This window comes from Cetorhinus maximus, chromosome 5, assembly GCF_964194155.1.
Source record: "Cetorhinus maximus chromosome 5, sCetMax3.hap1.1, whole genome shotgun sequence".
Taxonomy (NCBI): domain Eukaryota; kingdom Metazoa; phylum Chordata; class Chondrichthyes; order Lamniformes; family Cetorhinidae; genus Cetorhinus; species Cetorhinus maximus.
In genome coordinates, this window is record NC_135883.1 from 148,662,206 (window position 1) to 148,680,839 (window position 18,634).

Sequence of the window (18,634 nt, forward strand, 5' to 3'; positions counted from 1 at the left end):
AACTCCCCTCGCTCTCCGCGCTCTTTTTAAAATGAACTCCCCTCGCTCTCCGTGAACTCCCTTCGCTCATCCACAGCCCTAACAGCACTGTGGATGTACCTACACCACATGGACTGCAGCAGTTCAAGAAGGCAGCTCATCACCACCTTCTGATAAGCAATAAATGCTGGCTCAGCCAGCGAAGCCCACATCCCATGAATGAATAATAAAAGAACAGATTTGTCCATCAAACGTTCTGGGATGGTGGATTATAGGAGTGTGATAAAGGATGATCCATTGTAAAGAATAGAGTTGAACTAAATCTGACTCAACACAAGACACAACAAATCACCACAGAGTGCATCTGACAGGAAGGGGACTGAACAAGAAAAATCCATTTCATGTTTTGAAGCACTAGATTTTACTATATACGTGGGCTTGCTTTGTGATGCTGGAGATAAATTATTTCCAATTCTATCCATTAGGTTATATTCTGCTTTTACAATTACAGAGCGGATTATCTTTCAGATAACCACTTGGCCTTTCATTACAAATAGATGTTGACTAAGATAGGACATAATGCAGTTAGGTTGCTAACATAAACTATGAAAGCAACACTTGAAGTGGCTCATGAACAACAGCACAACCATGTCATTGAATTATTGCTTTAAATTTAAGAGCTAGGCCGTTGTTCTTTACATTTTACAATCCGTTTACATTTTAAACTTTATGACCTTTACAATAAAATAGGGAAAATCAGGGATAGGAAAAAGGCATTCGGTCGATCCTTCTAGTGTAAATTTCCCATCATGGTACTTAATTGTATTTTAAATAACTGCAATGTTTTCCATCTAATACTTTACATGGTAGATTATTTCAAACTTTTGCACTGTTCCCCACTTCCTTGGCATAATTGAAAGTAATGTTTTTCTAAACAATATTGTATATATTTTGATGATGATTTTTTCTTTGCTATCTTCTTATAGAATGTAAAGTTTAAGCCTGTCTAATGTTGCTTCACAGCTTAACCCTTTTAGGTTGGAAATCAGTCTTGCTGCTCTTTCATGTGCATTTTCTAATGCGTCTATACTTTGCTTTAATATGATGGTCAAAAATGAAACAGTTTTCTAAATGGAAGAGGGAGCTATGATAAAAGCAAAATACTGCCGATGCTGGAAATCTGAAGCAAAAACAAAAATTGCTGGAAAAACTCAGCAGGTCTGACAGCATCTGTGGAGAGGAAGACAAGGTTAACGTTTCGAGTCCGTATGACTCTTCTTCAGGGAGCTATGAGATGCGCTGTGCAATACAGATGATAATAGAAGACATGAGGATTTGTTGCATTATATAACTGAACCGTAGAAATGCAAAAGCTGTCTGTACTGTGAAATATATTATACAAATCTCACTAACATCTCCAGAAAACCCAACGACAAGAGTGAAATTCACTGATTAAGAAAGATCTTCGCAGATCACAAATACAAGATGAATTAGAGTTTAGGGTCTGATTTTTTTTTTAATGCATGCCATCAAAAGGAGTGCAACAGTTCACAAACGATTTAAATATATGGATCTGCGCTTTTTAAGAGCGACGAGCAGAACAGGTTGTATTTATTTCCTAACCGCTCCTGAAACAAACAGTTCAATGTAAAACAAAAACAAAAATACCTGGAAAAACTCAGCAGGTCTGACAGCATCTGCGGAGAGGGACACAGTTAACGCTTCGAGTCCGTATGATGAAGAGTCTGCTGAGTTTTTTCAGGTATTTTTATTTTTGTTTCGGATTTACAGCATCCGCAGTATTTTGCTTTTATCTTAAGAGTTCAATGTAAAAGTCATTCTGCCCCTTTTTCTTCCAAATAATCTATCTGTACACATACATTTTCTTTCAGAATTTTTTTTTTGCAATAATATACAATGAAAACAAACCACATATGTTTAAAATGAATATGAATAAGCTTCAGTGCAAATACCTTGAGTTGAAAACTCAGTGCCTTTCCCTCCCTGGTGTGCACACTCAGTTGCACTGAGCGATACTGAAGCGGAACTTTTGTCGCTGGGTGGTTGTTTCCCTCCGGTCTCTTCTGCCTCGGTTGGACATGGCCGGCAAATGGAGTAGCTTGTGCGGTGAGGAGAGGCTCCGGCCGAGCCTGAAGAACCTGACGGATCCGGGGCTGAAGGCTGGGAGAGTGACGCCGGAGCAGCAGCAGCACCAGCCCCTGCAGGAGCTGGTCAGAGCTCATCTGGACTCGTACGACCAGGCGGTGAGCGAGGGGCTAGCGCGAGCCGTGCAGGTGAGTGCGGGCCTGGAGCACGTGCGCCGGGGGCCAGGAGCCCGGAGCTGGGCAGGGACATGGACCGGGGGCAGGAGCCTGGAGCTGGGCAGGGACATGGAGCTGGGGGCAGGGACATGGAGCTGGGCAGGGACATGGAGCTGGGGGCAGGAGCCCGGAGCTGGGGAGGGCCATGGACCAGGGACAAGAGCCTGGAGCTGGGCAGGGACATGGAGCTGGGCAGGGACATGGACCGGGTGCAGGAGCCTGGAGCTGGGCAGGGACATGGGCTGGGTGCAGGAGCCTGGAGCTGGGCAGGGACATAGACCGGGGACATGGAGCCTGGAGCTGGGCAGGGACATGGAGCTGGGCAGGGACATGGACCGGGGTGCAGGAGCCTGGAGCTGGGCAGGGACATAGACCGGGGACATGGAGCCTGGAGCTGGGCAGGGACATAGACCGGGGGCAGGAGCCTGGAGCTGGGCAGGGACATGGAGCCCGGAGCTGGGCAGGGACATGGACCGGGGGCAGGAGCCCGGAGCTGGGCAGGGACATGGACCGGGGGCAGGAGCCTGGAGCTGAGCAGGGACATGGACCGGAGACATGGAGCCTGGAGCTGGGCAGGGACATGGAGCCCGGAGCTGGGCAGGGACATGGACCGGGGACATGGAGCCTGGAGCTGGGCAGGGACATGGAGCCCGGAGCTGGGCAGGGACATGGAGCCCGGAGCTGGGCAGGGACATGGGCCGGGGGCAGGAGCCTGGAGCTGGGCAGGGACATGGGCCGGGGGCAGGAGCCTGGAGCTGGGCAGGGACATGGACCGGGGTGCAGGAACCCGGAGCTGGGCAGGAGCCTGGAGCTGGGCAGGGACATGGACCGGGGGCAGGAGCCTGGAGCTGGGCAGTAGCCTGGAGCTGGGCAGGGACATGGACCGGGGTGCAGGAGCCCGGAGCTGGGCAGGGACATGGAACCCGGAGCTGGGCAGGGACATGGACCGGGGGCAGGAGCCCGGAACTGGGCAGGGACATGGATCGGGGGCAGGAGCCCGGAGCTGGGCAGGGACATGGAGCCCGGAGCTGGGCAGGGACATGTACCGGGGGGCAGGAGCCTGGAGCTGGGCAGGGACATGGACCGAGGGCAGGAGCCCAGAGCTGGGCATGGACATGGAGCCCGGAGCTGGGCAGGGACATGGACCGGGGTGCAGGAGCCCGGAGCTGGGCAGGGACATGGAGCCCGGAGCTGGGCAGGGACATGGACCGGGGTGCAGGAGCCCGGAGCTGGGCAGGGACATGGAGCCCGGAGCTGGGCAGGGACATGGACCGGGGGCAGGAGCCCGGAGCTGGGCAGGGACGTGGACCGGGGTGCAGGAGCCCGGAGCTGGGCAGGGACGTGGACCGGGGTGCAGGAGCCCGGAGCTGGGCAGGGATATGGAGCTGGGCAGGGATATGGAGCTGGGCAGGGACATGGAGCTGGGCAGGGACATGGAGCTGGGCAGGGACATGGAGCTGGGCAGGGACATGGAGCTGGGCAGGGACATGGAGCTGGGCAAGGACATGGAGCTGGGCAGGGACATGGAGCTGGGGGCAGGAGCCCGTAGCTGGGGAGGGCCATGGACCAGGGACAAGAGCCTGGAGCTGGGCAGGGACATGGACCGGGGACAAGAGCCTGCAGCTGGGCAGGGACATGGACCGGGGCAGGCGCCTGGAGCTGGGGAGGAGCCCGGAGCTGGGCAGGGACATGGACGGGAGGCACGAGCCTGGAGCTGGGCAGGGACATGGACCTGGGGAGGAGCCCGGAGCTGGGCAGGGACATGGACGGGGGGCAGGAGCCTGGAGCTGGGCAGTGTCATGGGCCGGGGGCAGGAGCCTGGAGCTGGGCAGGAACATGGACCGAGGGCAGGAGCCCGGAGCTGGGCAGTGACATGGACCTGGGGCAGGAGCCCGGAGCTGGGCAGGGACATGGACCGAGGGCAGGAGCCCGGAGCTGGGCAGGGACATGGAGCTGGGGGCAGGAGCCCGGAGCTGGGCAGGGATATGGAGCTGGGCAGGGACATGGAGCTGGGGGCAGGAGTCAGGAGCTGGGCAGGGACGTGGACCAGGGGCAGGAGCCTGGAGCTGGGCAGGAACATGGAGCCCGGAGCTGGGCAGGGACGTGGACCAGGGACAAGAGCCTGGAGCTGGGCAGGGACATGGACCGGGGACAAGAGCCTGGAGCTGGGCAGGGTCATGGACCGGGGCAGGGGCCTGGAGCTGGGCAGGGACATGGACCAGGGGCAGGAGCCTGGAGCTGGGCAGGGACATGGACCAGGGCAGGAGCCTGGAGCTGGGCAGGGACATGGACCTGGGGCAGGAGCCTGGAGCTGGGCAGTGTCATGGACCGGGGGCAGGAGCCTGGAGCTGGGCAGGACCATGGACCGGTGGGGCAGGAGCCTGGAGCTGGGCAGGGACATGGACCTGGGGCAGGAGCCCGGAGCTGGGCAGGGACGTGGAGCTGGGGAGGAACGTGGAGCTGGGCAGGGACGTGGAGCTGGGCAGGGACGTGGAGCTGGGCAGGGCCGTGGAGCTGGGCAGGAGCCTGGAGCTGGGCAGGGACATGGACATGGACCGGGGGGCAGGCACATGGAGCTTGGCAGGAGCCTGGAGCTTGACAGCTCTTCATTAGTTTAGCTTAGGCTGGGTTATTTTTCCTCAGGCACCCACAGCTCGTTCCCCTATTTATTGTAGAAGTGTACAACACAGAAAGGGGCCATTTGTCTACTCAAGTCTGTGCCAGCTGCTTCACAGAGCAATCCAGTTAGTTCCACTCTTTTCCACACCCCTGCAATTTTTCCCCTTCAAATATTTATCTAATTCCTTCTTGAATCTGTTTCCATCACCTCATTAGGCTGTTGGTTCAAAATCCTAATCACTCATTACATAAAAAGAAGCTTTCCCTCATTGTCCCTGGTTCTCTTGCCTGTCACCTTAAATCTGTGCCCTTTGGTTATTGATCCTTCCATCATTGGGAACAGTTCTCTTTATTTATTTTATCTAAACCCTTCACGATATTAAACACCTCTGTCAAATCTTCTCTTCGCCTTCTATGTTTTAAGAACAACAACCCCAGTTTCTCCAGTGTATCCATGTAATTGTAATCACTAATCCTTGAAACTGTTCTAGTAAATTTCTTCTGTACTCTCTGCAATACCATTATGTCCTTCCTAAAGTGTGATGTGCAGAATTGGACACAGTTCTCCAGCTGGGACAGAACTAGTGTTTTATATAGGTCAACAGGTCAAGCATAACTTCCTGGCTTTTCCACCCATGCCCTGACCATAAAACCCAGGATCCCAAATACTTTCTTAACTGCTTTATTACTCTGTTCTGTCATCTTCAAAGATTTGTGCACAAAAAACACTGCGCCCCCAGTGTCTCTGTTTCGTCCTCCTCAAACTTGAGCTCATTCAAAACTGCTGAATCCTAACAAAGTCCCATTCACCCACCACCTCTGTGCTCACTGATCTACAGTGGCTCCCAGTTTTGCAACGTATCAATCTTAAAATTCTCACCTTATCTCTGTAATCTCCTCCAGCCTTACAACCTTCCAAGATCTCTACTCCTCCAATTCTGGCCTCTTGTGGATCCCTGATTTTAATCGCTCCACCATTGGTTGCATTGATCGCCACCCTAAATCTCTGCTTCTCCATCCCTTTTTCTTCCTTTGAAATGCCCCTTAAAACCTACCTTTTTGATCAAGGCTTTGGCCATCTGTCCTTGGCTCAGTGTCAAATGTTGTTTGATGATGCTTCTGTGGAGCACCATAGGATGTTTTACTATTTTAAAGGTGCTACATAAATTCAAGTTATTGTCGATTCCACAGAGCTGAGCTAGCTGTCAAGAACTTTCTAAAATGGCGCTTTGTGTGAATAGTGCACTGTAACCTCTTACTGACACATTTGGTTTAAATGTGCTCACTACAGGCTATTCCTCCATTGGAGTTCAATTATAGAAATGAACGGATCAGCCTGGCATTTGTGGATGCTTGCATCAACCCCCCCATGGTGCCAAAAGGTAGCATCTGCAGTGACCTGAGAATCTACCCAGCGGAGTGTAGAGGACGACGGAGTACTTACAAGGGCAAGTTAACTGTAAGTGGGAATTGTTTTTGGTACTAGACTAAATACTATTATGGTCTCCTTAGTCTCAATCTTTTCATTTGGTGCTATTTTTAACGATAATACAAGCAATTTAAAACAGTGATCTGAAATACCTAGCTTCTGGTTTGCAGCTCATTGGGTTTGCTTGAGATGATCCTACAGGGATGCAAGTTGACACATAACTGGATTTGCATCAAGAGTTATGCCAACCATAAAATCTTTCAAGCCCAATTTTAAAAAAAATTGTTCTTGTGATGCCAGCAATTATTGACAAACTTCATTTGTAGGTAACAAAAACAAAAATACCTGGAAAAACTCAGCAGGTCTGGCAGCATCTGCGGAGAGGAGCACAGTTAACGTTTCGAGTCCGTATGACTCTTCAACAGAACTGAGGAAAAATAGAAAAGGGGTGAAATATAAGCTGGTTTTGGGGGCGGTGGGGGTGGTGGGACAAGTAGAGCTGGATAGAGGGCCAGTGATAGGTGGAGATAACCAAAAGATGTCACAGACAAAAGGACAGAGAGGTGTTGAAGGTGGTGATATTATCTAAAGGAATGTGCTAATTAAGGGTAGAAAGCAGGACGAGCAAGGTACAGATAGCCCTAATGGGGGTGGGGTGGGGGGAAGGAATCGAAAAAGGCTAAAAGGTAGAGATAAAACAATGAATGGAAATACATTTAAAAATAATGGAAATAGGTGGGAAAAGAAAAATCTATATAAATTATTGGAAAAAACAGAAAGGAGGGGGAAAATCGGAAAGGGGGTGGGGATGGAGGAGAGAGTTCATGATCTAAAATTGTTGAACTCAATATTCAGTCCGGAAGGCTGTAAAGTGCCTAGTCGGAAGATGAGGTGCTGTTCCTCCAGTTTGCGTTGAGCTTCACTGGAACAGTGCAGCAGGCCAAGGACGGACATGTGGGCATGAGAGCAGGGTGGAGTGTTGAAATGGTAAGCAACAGATTTGTAGGTAGTATCCTAGGCCCAACCATCTTCAGCTGCTTCATCAATGACCTTCCTTCCATCATAAGGTCAGAAGTGGGGATGTTCGCTGATGATTGCACAATGTTCAGCACCATTCGTGACTCCTCAGATATTGAAGCAGTCTGTCCACATGCAGCAAAACCTGGACAATAAACGAGTAACTCACCTCCTGACTCCCCAAAGCCTGTCCATGTCCTACAGGGCACAAGTCAGGAGTGTGATGGAACACTCCCCACTTGCCTGGATGAGTGCAGCTCTCACAACACTGAAGAAGCTGGACACTGTCCAGGACAAAGCAGCCCGCTTGATTGGCACATCCACAAACATTCACTCCCTCCACCACCAACGCACAGTAGTAGCAGTGTGTACCATCTACAAGATGCACTGCAGGAATTCACTAAGGCTCCTTTGACAGCACCTTCCAAATCCACGACCACTACCACCTAGAAGGATAAAGGCAATAGATAGATGGGAACACCGCCACCTGGAAGTTCCCCTCCAAGTCACTCACCATCCTGACTTGGAAATATATCGCCGTTCCTTCACTGTCACTGGGTCAAAATCCTGGAACTCCCTTCCTAACAGCACTGTGGGTGTACCTACACCACATGGACTGCAGCGACTCAAGAAGGCAGCTCACCACCATCTTCTTGAGGGCAACTAGGGATGACCAATAAATGCTGGCCCAGCCAGTGAAGCCCACACCCCGTGAATGAATTTAATAAAATTATTGGCAAATTTCATTTGCCCTGAAGGCATTAAAAATGAACTAGATGTTGTTGGACTGGAGTGGATGGAAGAGCATCACTGAACTAGTTTGGTTTTTAATGACACTCTGACATGTTCTTGGTCATTTTCCTAGTGCCAGCCCACAAATTTATTCAATTCAATTTCACAATTCACCATTGCAGGGTTTGAAGTTTTGGCCACTAGGTTACTGGTCCATAACTGTTATGCTGTCTGAAAGCACTGACTCAAATGGGGTATGGTTCACTGAGTGTCCTCTGCTACTTTACTCAAGTGGCTGTTCTTCATGTGTTATGCCAATCAATGAGCATGCGTAAGCAATTCATCCCTGTTCACAGCTGTTTCACCATCATGTCTTCAGCTGACATTTTATGTGCATACTCTCCAGTAGGAGACAAGTAGTAACCAGGAATGGACACTGTAGATGATGTCCTCTCCCCACTTTATTCCTGATCCAGGAACATTTGCGTTGCATGATTTTAACCCTGAATTGTCTTCGAATAAAATGACTGAAGACTGTTGATACCAAATCATTCAATGTCAATCAGCATTATTGGCACCTCTGGGTGTAAATTGGGCACCTGACACGAGCTGAGCTCAGTATGATTTAAATGGCTCTGTTATATCTGATCTGTCATATGTTATTGAAGAGTTCCACCTGTGACCTTTTCATAACCTATGGTGCATTTCTCAGCTTCAAAAAGGGACAGTCCAAAGTATCTAGTCTTTTGCCTCTAAGCAAATAGCAATTCTTTAACTTTCTTTTTTCCCCCTTTTTAGGCAGACATTGGCTGGTCACTGAATGGCGCATCAAAGGGGATTATTAAGCAGAGCCTTGGTTTGATCCCTATTATGGTAAAATCAAAACTCTGCAACCTATACCGTCTCTCTCCTCAAGATCTCATTAAACACCATGAAGAAGCAGAGGTAATGAATTAACAAATGTGGCCTGACTTCCTTTTCTCCCCGTGTGATATTCTATCTTTGGGATTGGGGGGTGGGGGTGTTGAATTTGGGCAGCAGATGAGGGGAAGGAAGAGAGGAAAGCTTCTATGTTGTCATTCATTGCTGCTGGGAAAAGTTTTTTTAAATAGAATACAAACCTTAACTACCTTGGTCACCGTGTTAATGAATTGTAATGCAGTGGGAAACTGATTATTTCCAGTAAGGTTATGAACAATTGTTGTTTGGGCTTTATCGCAAAGGGTAAACTCAGGAAATTGTCCCAGCACTGGTGCAGATAACGCAAAATCTAACGTCCTATTAATCTACATTTCCACAAATAACAATCATCACTAGAACATAGTTACCAGTGGAAGCCTTCCCAGTCGCCTCCGCCACACATCCGGACCTGTTACGTTCTACTCATGAAGATCCTTAAAAAACCTACATAAATGCTGCTAAGGAATCTGGTAAATGAATTTGTTGATTGTGTGTAATACACACACAGGAAGCGTAAGCGTACTTTCTCTGGTGATGTTACGTCAATGTATTGCAAGCTTTCAGTGTGCAATGGTTGATATAAGACCTCGCTGAATAAGGTTGTGTTTTGAAAACTAAAATGTGAAGGTAGAGGTACAATATGGATCATTACCAATTGACAGTACTTGCTCATAGAATGGCTGCAGTTGGGCTGGGTTAAAAAAAAACACCTATCAGTTACTATTAAATTAAATTTAAAAACAAAAGCCTCAACATCCTGGGGGTTACCATTGACCAGAAATGTAACTGGATCAATTTGAGTTCAAAATTATAATCAACTTGACATACTGTGATTTTAGAGAAGAGATAATGGAACTTGATATTTATTCTTCTTTTCAACAGGAAATGGGAGGATACTTCATAATAAATGGTATAGAGAAAATCATTCGGATGCTGATCATGCCACGACGAAATTTTCCCATTGCTATGTTGAGACCCAAATGGAAGAGCAGAGGCCCCAACTATACGCAATATGGTAATTGTAAATTTTTAAAAATAAATTCAAAGCTTGATGACTAAATATTACTTTAAAGATTGTTTTTTATAGGAAATGTTGATTAATACATTTTGTGTTATATGTAACAGTGCTAGTAATTGTTGGTTCATGGAAGATTTCTTTCTGAACCCTCCACTCATTTGATTCTCAAAGCCATATCACTTCAAGTCGGTGTGTGCCCATTCGTGGCAATGTTCCCCACCCTCTTATGCACCTCCAGTTTTCTTCCCTCTGCCTGATGATGATTCCTACTTGGTTCCTTGTTCACAGGGCCCCTTTCCCTAACTGGCCCTCATTCAAGTGGGGCTTGTCACAATTTCAAACTCAGTCTGAAATTGCCCTCGCCCATCAAGATGTATTTCCCAGAAGGGTCGCTGGATATCAAACAGAAGTGAGAACCACACCTGATGTGTTTGCTTTTGTTGCTAATTTCCCTGCACTGGAATGGGGACTGAGTGACAGCCTCCTGTGTTGTAATCGATATGAACTGATTTTTAGTCCCTATTGTGATTTAAAAAAAAATTCATTCATGGGATGTGGGCGTTGCTGGCTGGTCCAGCTTAAATTGCCCATCCCATATTGCCCTTGAGAAGGTGGTGGTGAGCCGCCTTCTTGAACTGCTGCAGCCCATGTGGTTTAGGTACACCCACAGTGCTGTTAGGGAGGGAGGTCCTGGATTTTGATCCAGCGACAGTGAAGGAACAATGATATAATTCCAAGTCAGGGTGGTGAGTGGCTTGGAGGGAAACTTTCAGTTGTGATGGTGACCTTTGCTGAGTGCATAATGTGCAGCTGTATTGGTATCTGAGGTATGTGTTGTGTGCCTTTTCTGCACCAACAGTTCATACTTCTGCAGAGCTGCACTGAAGGATGCTAAAGTGACTGTCAGCATTGCTACAACAGTATTGATTTTAATGTAGCTATAGTCACTGCCAAGCACATCAGCAGGTTTAAAACTCTTGATCCTGAATGTGATCTTTCCAATGCCTGCAGCAATTTTGCAGCAATAAAGTGGATAGTACAGTTCCCTCCATTATTTGTTGAGTTTGTCCAGTCATTCACTGACCAAAATGCGCAAGGAAGAACCCACTGTTTATCTCTGTGTTGAGATGGCTCATACAGATAGAGATGTTGCAACATTATTTTTGTTTTCAAAATTTAATTTTCTGGATGTGCATGTTGTTCATAAGACTGATATTTATTGTCCATACCTAGTTTCCCTGGGAAAATTTGGCACTAGCTTTGCCCCTCTCCCTGGCTGCTATCTCAGGCTGAACCGGACAGTTTGCAACTCAGCGTCCTCAGCGATCCTGAACTAAGTTTCTGACCCCATATCCTCTCTGTGACAAAGGCCTTCATAACATTGTTCTTCACCCACCCCCTCACCCCCCCACCTCAGTCCATCTCCCACTCGTACTCATTCTTGCCTTTGGTGCCTCCAGATTTAATTATCCGTGCTGTCCTGATCAGCCTTTGTAAACTTCAGCTCATCCAAATCTCTGTTGTCTAGAATCCTATCTTGTATCCAGCTTCATCACTCATCATTTCATATCGAAGCAAGCATTCAGTGCCTGTAAAAGAGAAAGAGAACAGAGTAACTAGTGATGAAATTGGCCATAGTACTTAAATTGCAAATTTTCAAGGAGGACCATAATATTTAAACTTGTGACATAATGCTCCGGTTTAGCTTTCTTTGGAAGTTGATACACTCAACTGTTTAATTCAATCGCTTTGGAAATTTCTCAATTAGGAAATGTGATGCTGAAAATGTTTCCCCCACTCCCTGAAGCTTTGACATATGTCAAAAGCTTGATAGGCTGATGTGACTGTCAGCCCACTCTGGCACAAAGTGGTACAACATTGGTTAATTCCCCCGCAATCCTTGTTAATTTTGCTGTCAGATGTGTTGAGAGGACGCATGGGACCAGGTTGCCATGCTACATTTCTCATTGGTGACATTGTGAGACTTGAAGAGGAAAAAAAATATTAACTAACAGCAAAGTGACATTTCATGAAAATGATAGACGTTTTCTCTTACCAGGTATAAGCATGCACTGTGTGAAGGATGAGCACACTGCTGTTAACATGAACCTCCACTATCTGGACAATGGCACCGTAATGGTCAACTTTATTTACCAGAAGGAACTCTTCTTCATACCACTTTGCTTTGCACTGAAGGTGAGATGGGATATTGCAATGGCTGTAGGGGAGCTGGGATTAAAAATAAAGAAGACTTGATGCTTTTGACAGATGTGATTTAGGATTAAATCTTGCAGTTCAAAGTGTATTTTTCTTAATTCTTTCATGGGATGTGAGTGAAGCTGGCAAAACCAACATTTGTTGTCCATCCCTCATTGCCCTTGAGAAGGTGGTGGTGAGCTGCCTTCTTGAACCACTGCAGTTCATGTAGTGTAGGTATACCTACAGTGCTGTTAGGAAGGGAGATTCAGGAATTTGACCCAACAACAATGAAGGCAAAGGGGTATAGTTCCAATGCAGGATGGTGTGTGGCTTGGAGAGAAACTTGCAGGTGGTAGAATTCCCATGTGTTTGCTGCCCTTGGTCTTCTAGGTGGTAAAGATCGTGGGTTTGGAAGGGTGTTGCCGAAGGAGCATTGGTAAGTTGCTGCAGTGCATCTTATATATGGTGCACACTGCTGCTACTATGCGCTGATGGTGAGGAAGTGAATATTTAAGGAAATGGACGGGGTGCTGATCAAGCGGGATGTAATTTCCTGAGTTTCTTGAGAGTTGTTGGAGCTCATCCAGGTAGTGGAGAGTATTCCATCACACTTCTGACTTGTGCCTTGAAGATGGTGGACAGACTTTGGGGAGTCAGGTGGTGAGTTACTTACCACAGAATTCCCAGCCTCTGACCTGCTCTTGTAGCCACAGTATTTATATATGGCTGATCCAGTTACATTTCTGGTCAGTGGTAACCCCAGATGTTGACGCTGGGGGATTAAGCTTTGGGAATGCCATTAAATGTCAGGGAAGATAGTTAGATTCTCTTGTTGGAGATGGTCATTTCTAGCACTTGTGTGGTGCGAATGTTACTTCCCACTTATCAGCTCAAGCTTGAATGTTGTCCAGATCTTGCTTCATATGGACACAGACTGAAAAATCTGAGGAGTACAGAATGGTAGTGAACACTAACATTTGCTTTACAGATGAAAACCTCACCATTCACTAAAGTTCTGGAGGGGAGTGGGCTGGTCCTGGACAATAAAGCTTAGAGTTTTACAGAAGAGGATGAGTGAATTTAGTCTTTTCCCTTCTCCATTCCTGATCTGATCTGAGCTGTGCTGTATACAGGGACTCTGGCTGGAGGCTTTGGACAGCTCTTTCAATAAGTTGGCACAGCCACGATGAGCTGATGCCAAATCTTCCTACAAAGGATGGAAGGGTTGTATGTGACTGATTCTATTGCTTATTGTTGCCTTTGTAGAGGGTGTTGGAATAGATTATCTGGCCCCCTTCTCAGTCACCTCTCTTATCTCTCTTTCTTCCTTTAAGACTCTCCTTAAAACCTACCCCTATGACCAGGTTTTTGGTTATTTGCCCTGATTTTGCCTAATGTGACTCTGTTTCTAATTTTGCTTCATAACACTTTCGTGAAGTGCCTTGGGACATTTTTAATACATTAAAGTCACTATATAAATACAAGTTGTTGTCGAGCAGTCAAGGATGGATAATCGAAAAATGGGTGTTGGGCAGTGAGAATTTACAAAAAGCTACTGAATAACCAAAGATGATTGGTTAAAAGAACTTGCGGAGAAGAGGACATTGTTTTTATGCAGTGAATTGTTATGATCTGGAATACGCTGCCTAAAGAAAAATGATGGAAGCAGATTCAATATTAACTGCAATTGTTAATACTTGAAATGGAAAGATTTTCAGGGTTATGAGAAGGTTGAGGAGTGTGGGACTAATTGAATAGCTCCTACAAAGTGATGACACAGACACGACGGACCAACTTGTACATCCTTGTGCTGTAAGATGCTGTGATTTGTGGAGGTTATTTTGTTTGGGCCATTTATAATATCATTGTGGAAAACTGTCAGTGAAACTATAAAAGGAAACAATTCTAATCATGCAGGTGCTGTTTCGACAAGGGGCTTTAGCTGCAGGTCAGTGGCTTGCTCCATAGTAGGTGATGGGCAGAGCCTAAAGTGGGACAGAAACATAAATAAAATGGAGGAAAGAATAGGGAGGATGATTTTGAAACAAGGGACCCCCAAAGTACAGAAGAAATCGATTTGAATTTTCAAATATACATTACGTATATATACTCAAGGCATAATGCATAATACTGAAAAGAAATCTGTTTAAAGGCTGTACATTCTACTAGCTGTCCCTTTGTAATAACAGTTGGCATTTCTATACTCAGGACCATTTATCTTGGCTTTGGTCAATCCTGTACCAGCATTCCCTTTCCGTTCTCCACTTGAAACGAATAACCTGACTTGTCTCTGTCTAGGTGCTATTGGACCTGCCATGGTCTCCCCGTATTCATTCTTTATTTCATCCTCACCTAGTAGCTTTTACCCCGTTATTTTGCAGGCGATGGTTGATTTCACGGACTACCAGATTTACCAGGAGTTGATTAAAGGAAAAGAGGACAACTCCTTCTTCAAGAGTTGTGTGGCACACATGTTGAGAATGGTGATGATGGAAGGATGCACTACAAAGAAGCAGGTCCTGAATTACCTGGGAGAGCGATTCCGTGTGAAACTTCATCTTGCAGAGTGGTACACAAATGAGCAAGCTGCAGAATTCCTGTTTGAGTAAGTGACGCTCTTTTATGTAGATGTCTGATACTTTATACTTTAGTATTGCTGAAAAAGGCATTCTGTCGAATCTTTTGTCTTGCACTCATCAGGACAATTGCAAAAATACCAATGTCAGGGGAAACAGCAACTTTATACTGTATGATTGGTTGGCAAGTGGACTCTGATTGCTAGAGGCATTGCCTTGGCGAATGCACCAGTTAATGGTGACTGACAGTTAACTTCCAAGCATTGTTTGAAATTTAAACCATGTAGCTTGACTCTGATTTGTCATGGCATTGCCCTGAGGGATGAACCAGCAAATGGCTATCACTTATTTTGTTTAGTTGAAACAGGTGTAATGTGTGTACATGTTCTTTCTGCCTGCAAAGAACAGATCTCTGTGTATTAATATATGCAGCTTCCAGCACACACACAAGTGCCACACTGCGAGCCCGACTGATAATCTTAAATTGGTTATCAGCACTATTTTTAGCTCACTGAGGATTATTTAGCAAATGTTGTCCAATCACAGAATCATATCTAATGTTGGACGGTGTTTTGAGTTTTGCAAGCACAGGCTGGTTGGATACAGTTTGTACCTAGCCTGTTGCGAACAGCGGAAAGGACATGTTGTTTGATATGATTCACTAGTCTTTGGAACGTATGGCCTACATACCGTGCATCACACTGGCACTGAAATTCATACACCACATTACTCATCAGTCTGATAGGCAGAATGTCTTTTTGGCTTGACAGCAGCATCCTGTTAGTGGCGAATACCACTCATGTTGCTACAAACGGGAAGAGATATTTGCTGAGTTCGAACTCCTCTGCTCCCAACTATCCTGCCACAAACCAGCATCCAATGAAGGTGCTGAATCCTTGAAAGTGCGCCTAGCTGATCTAGCGTACACATATTATGGGATCCTGAACGACCTGTCTGATTTTCACATGCAACGCAAATGTTTTACAGCGTTGTGAGATCTTAAGACCAACCTGGACGTTCACTCAGTAAACCTGACAAAGGGATGGGAATAGTCATCCTTAACAAGCAGGACTATATCAACAAAATGCATGCTATTCTTAATGGTGGATCCAAATTCGTATCAAATAGTCAGCCTTGCTGGACTTGTGTAAGAGCAATGAACTGCCGCATATATAAATATATATATGACAGGGTTCATCCTCATGGTTTGCTGCATCCGTGTATGTATGGGGCTGCCCAAGACACACAAAAGTGATGTCCCTTTACGCCCTATCTTCTTAATGACCGGTTCTGCACCGTATGAATTGACCAAATAGTTGGGCAAATTGTTACAACCAGTTTTAATACACGGTGAAGGATTCCTTCACATTTGTGAAGACCATACAGGACTTGCATATCGACAGCAGTGCTGTGTCCATGTGTTTGACATTGCTGGCTTATTCACCAATGTTCCACTTAAGGAAGCCATAGATATTTGCGCTGCAGCATTATATCATGGTGAAATAGACCTGCCACCATTGCCTGAATCAGTATTCATTGAGCTTATGAACTTGGCAACTTGAGCAGTTGTGTTCAGCTTTTAATGGCATCATTATGCCCAAATAGATGGTGTTGCCATGGGACCTCCTCCAGGCCTAATTCTCGCAAACAGCTTTGTTGTGTTCCATGAGGAACATGTCTTTGATGAAATGACACCTAACCTCCTACTACTTGCATATTTCTGATATGTGGATGATACATCTGCTATATTTAAATCTGTAGCAGCATGCAATAATTTCCTTACATGTCTTTAACGGGTTCCATCCTGTGCTCAAATTCACCTTTGAATTGGAGCAGTCAAATGAACTCCCCTTCCTTGACGTACTAGCTGAGAAACCTGCCAGGGGATTCTCTACCACAGTCTACCACAAGCCTACCGTCACTGGTCAATACGCATGTTGGGATTCTTACTGTTCCATGTGCTATAAGATTGGCCTCTGAGCAATCTCGTAAATAGGGTCCAAGCCATTTATTCAGCATGCAAGCTTGATACTGAAATAGGGCAATAATGGCTTCCCTGATCAGATCGTTTCGCGCCGTATGTCATGCAAACTCATGAACGGGCCTAAGGCCGTCAGTTTCGGCCCTGAAAAGCACTGAATCTACCTTGGGTTACCCTGGAAGGGCCAAGGCATCTCAAAAATTTGAGTGACAGGTGAAGCTAGTTGTTTCACGCTGCTACTGTGCAGTAGCAACACGGGTGGTATTTGCCACAAACAGGTTGCTGCCATCAAGTCAAAAAGATGTACTGCCTATCTCACAAATGAGTAATGTGGTATATGAATTTCAGTGCTAGTATGCTGATGCTAGACCGTAGGTCCCAAAGACTGGTGGATCATATCAAACAGGATGTCCCTTCCGCTGTTCGCAACGGGCAAGGTACAGACCTTACCCAAGCCCGTGCTTGCAAAAACAAAACACAGTGTCCAACATTAGATGTGATTCTGTGATTGGACAACATTTGCTAAATAATCCTCAGTGTGCTAAAAATTATGCTGACAACCAATTTAAGATTGTCAGTCGGGCTCACAGTGTGACGCACTTGCATGTACTGGAAGCTACATATATTAATACACAGGGCCCTGTCCTTTGCAGACAGAAAGAACATTGCGCCTGTTCAGCTAAACAAAATAAATGATAGTCATTTGCTGGTTCATTACTCAGGGCAATGCCTTGACAAATCAGAGTCAAGCTGTGAGATTTAAATTTCAAAAAGTGATTGGCAGTTAACTGTCAGTCACCATTAACTGGTGCATTTGACATGGCAATGCCTCTACCAATCAGAGTCCACTTGCCAACTAATCAGCTCTCTCTTCTCATACAGTATAAAGTTGTTGTTTCCCTTGACATTGGTATTCTTGCGATTGTCCTGATGAGTGCAATGTGAAAGATTTGACAAAATGTCTTTTTTCAGCAATATTGCAAGTTTTGTACTACCAAACGACTTTATACTTTTGTACATGTCTGGTCATGGCCCAGAATTTTACGTTGAATGAGCGGATGTGCACCCGACCCGAATCGCATGAAATAACGCAAGAAGATGTCAGGTGCACGTCCCGACATCTTGTGCTCCGGTGCAACATTACCGTCAGTGCGCGCGTGTGGGAGTTGGAAGCGCGCCCACTGACAATTAAACGGGCAATTAACCCCATTAACAACCCAAATGTTCCAAATTTTACATTGCCCGCGCGATTTAGTGCTCATCGCACGGGCAGGCAGCCAATCCATTATTTTATCATTTCTCATCCAAGGATGGGATAAAAGTGGACCGGAGCATTGGCTGTGTGAGTTGTTAGAGGTTCAGGTGAGAGTTTGCCGCGGCTTTAGTGCTGACATTTCATACCTTTTTCTCTGGTTTCTGCTGAAGTAGTTTGCTTTGTTAGCTTTGTTCTGAGGACTGAGCGTTTTGTCAACTCTCTTGGAGGATTTCTGCCAAGTGCACGAGACAGTGCCATCTGCATTTCAGCAGATGGGGATTGTTTACTCTGCTGGTGGGATCGCCTCTGAAGAAGAAGAAAGGGCAGAAGGGAGAGGAGACCAGGTGTCCGCAGGCACAGGGAGAGACCTGTGCGAGGAGAGGTGCAGGCACAAGCGATGCAGGGCCAACAGGGAGAGCAAGGCGGAAAACACCACAGAGGACGCCACTATCCTGCTTCCAAAGTGTACAGGCAGTGATCCAGCTACCTCAACATATCTGAGGTCCAGTGCCGGAGGAGGCTTCACCTTGCTAGGGACACCATGACAT

At 46.3% G+C, this 18,634-nt stretch overlaps 1 protein-coding gene across 1 annotated transcript in view; it reads left to right on the forward strand.

Moving 5' to 3' along the window:
• Positions 1-2,050: 2,050 nt before the first annotated feature.
• polr1b (RNA polymerase I subunit B) overlaps positions 2,051-18,634 on the forward strand; it is a 49,568-nt gene continuing 32,984 nt past the window's right edge. Inside the window, exons 1-6 of the mRNA XM_078542676.1 lie at positions 2,051-2,273; positions 6,211-6,378; positions 8,896-9,042; positions 9,940-10,072; positions 12,135-12,271; positions 14,656-14,879. Coding sequence (XP_078398802.1) covers positions 2,079-2,273; positions 6,211-6,378; positions 8,896-9,042; positions 9,940-10,072; positions 12,135-12,271; positions 14,656-14,879 — 1,004 coding nt within the window. The 5' untranslated portion in view covers positions 2,051-2,078. The remainder of the gene's footprint in view (positions 2,274-6,210; positions 6,379-8,895; positions 9,043-9,939; positions 10,073-12,134; positions 12,272-14,655; positions 14,880-18,634) is intronic.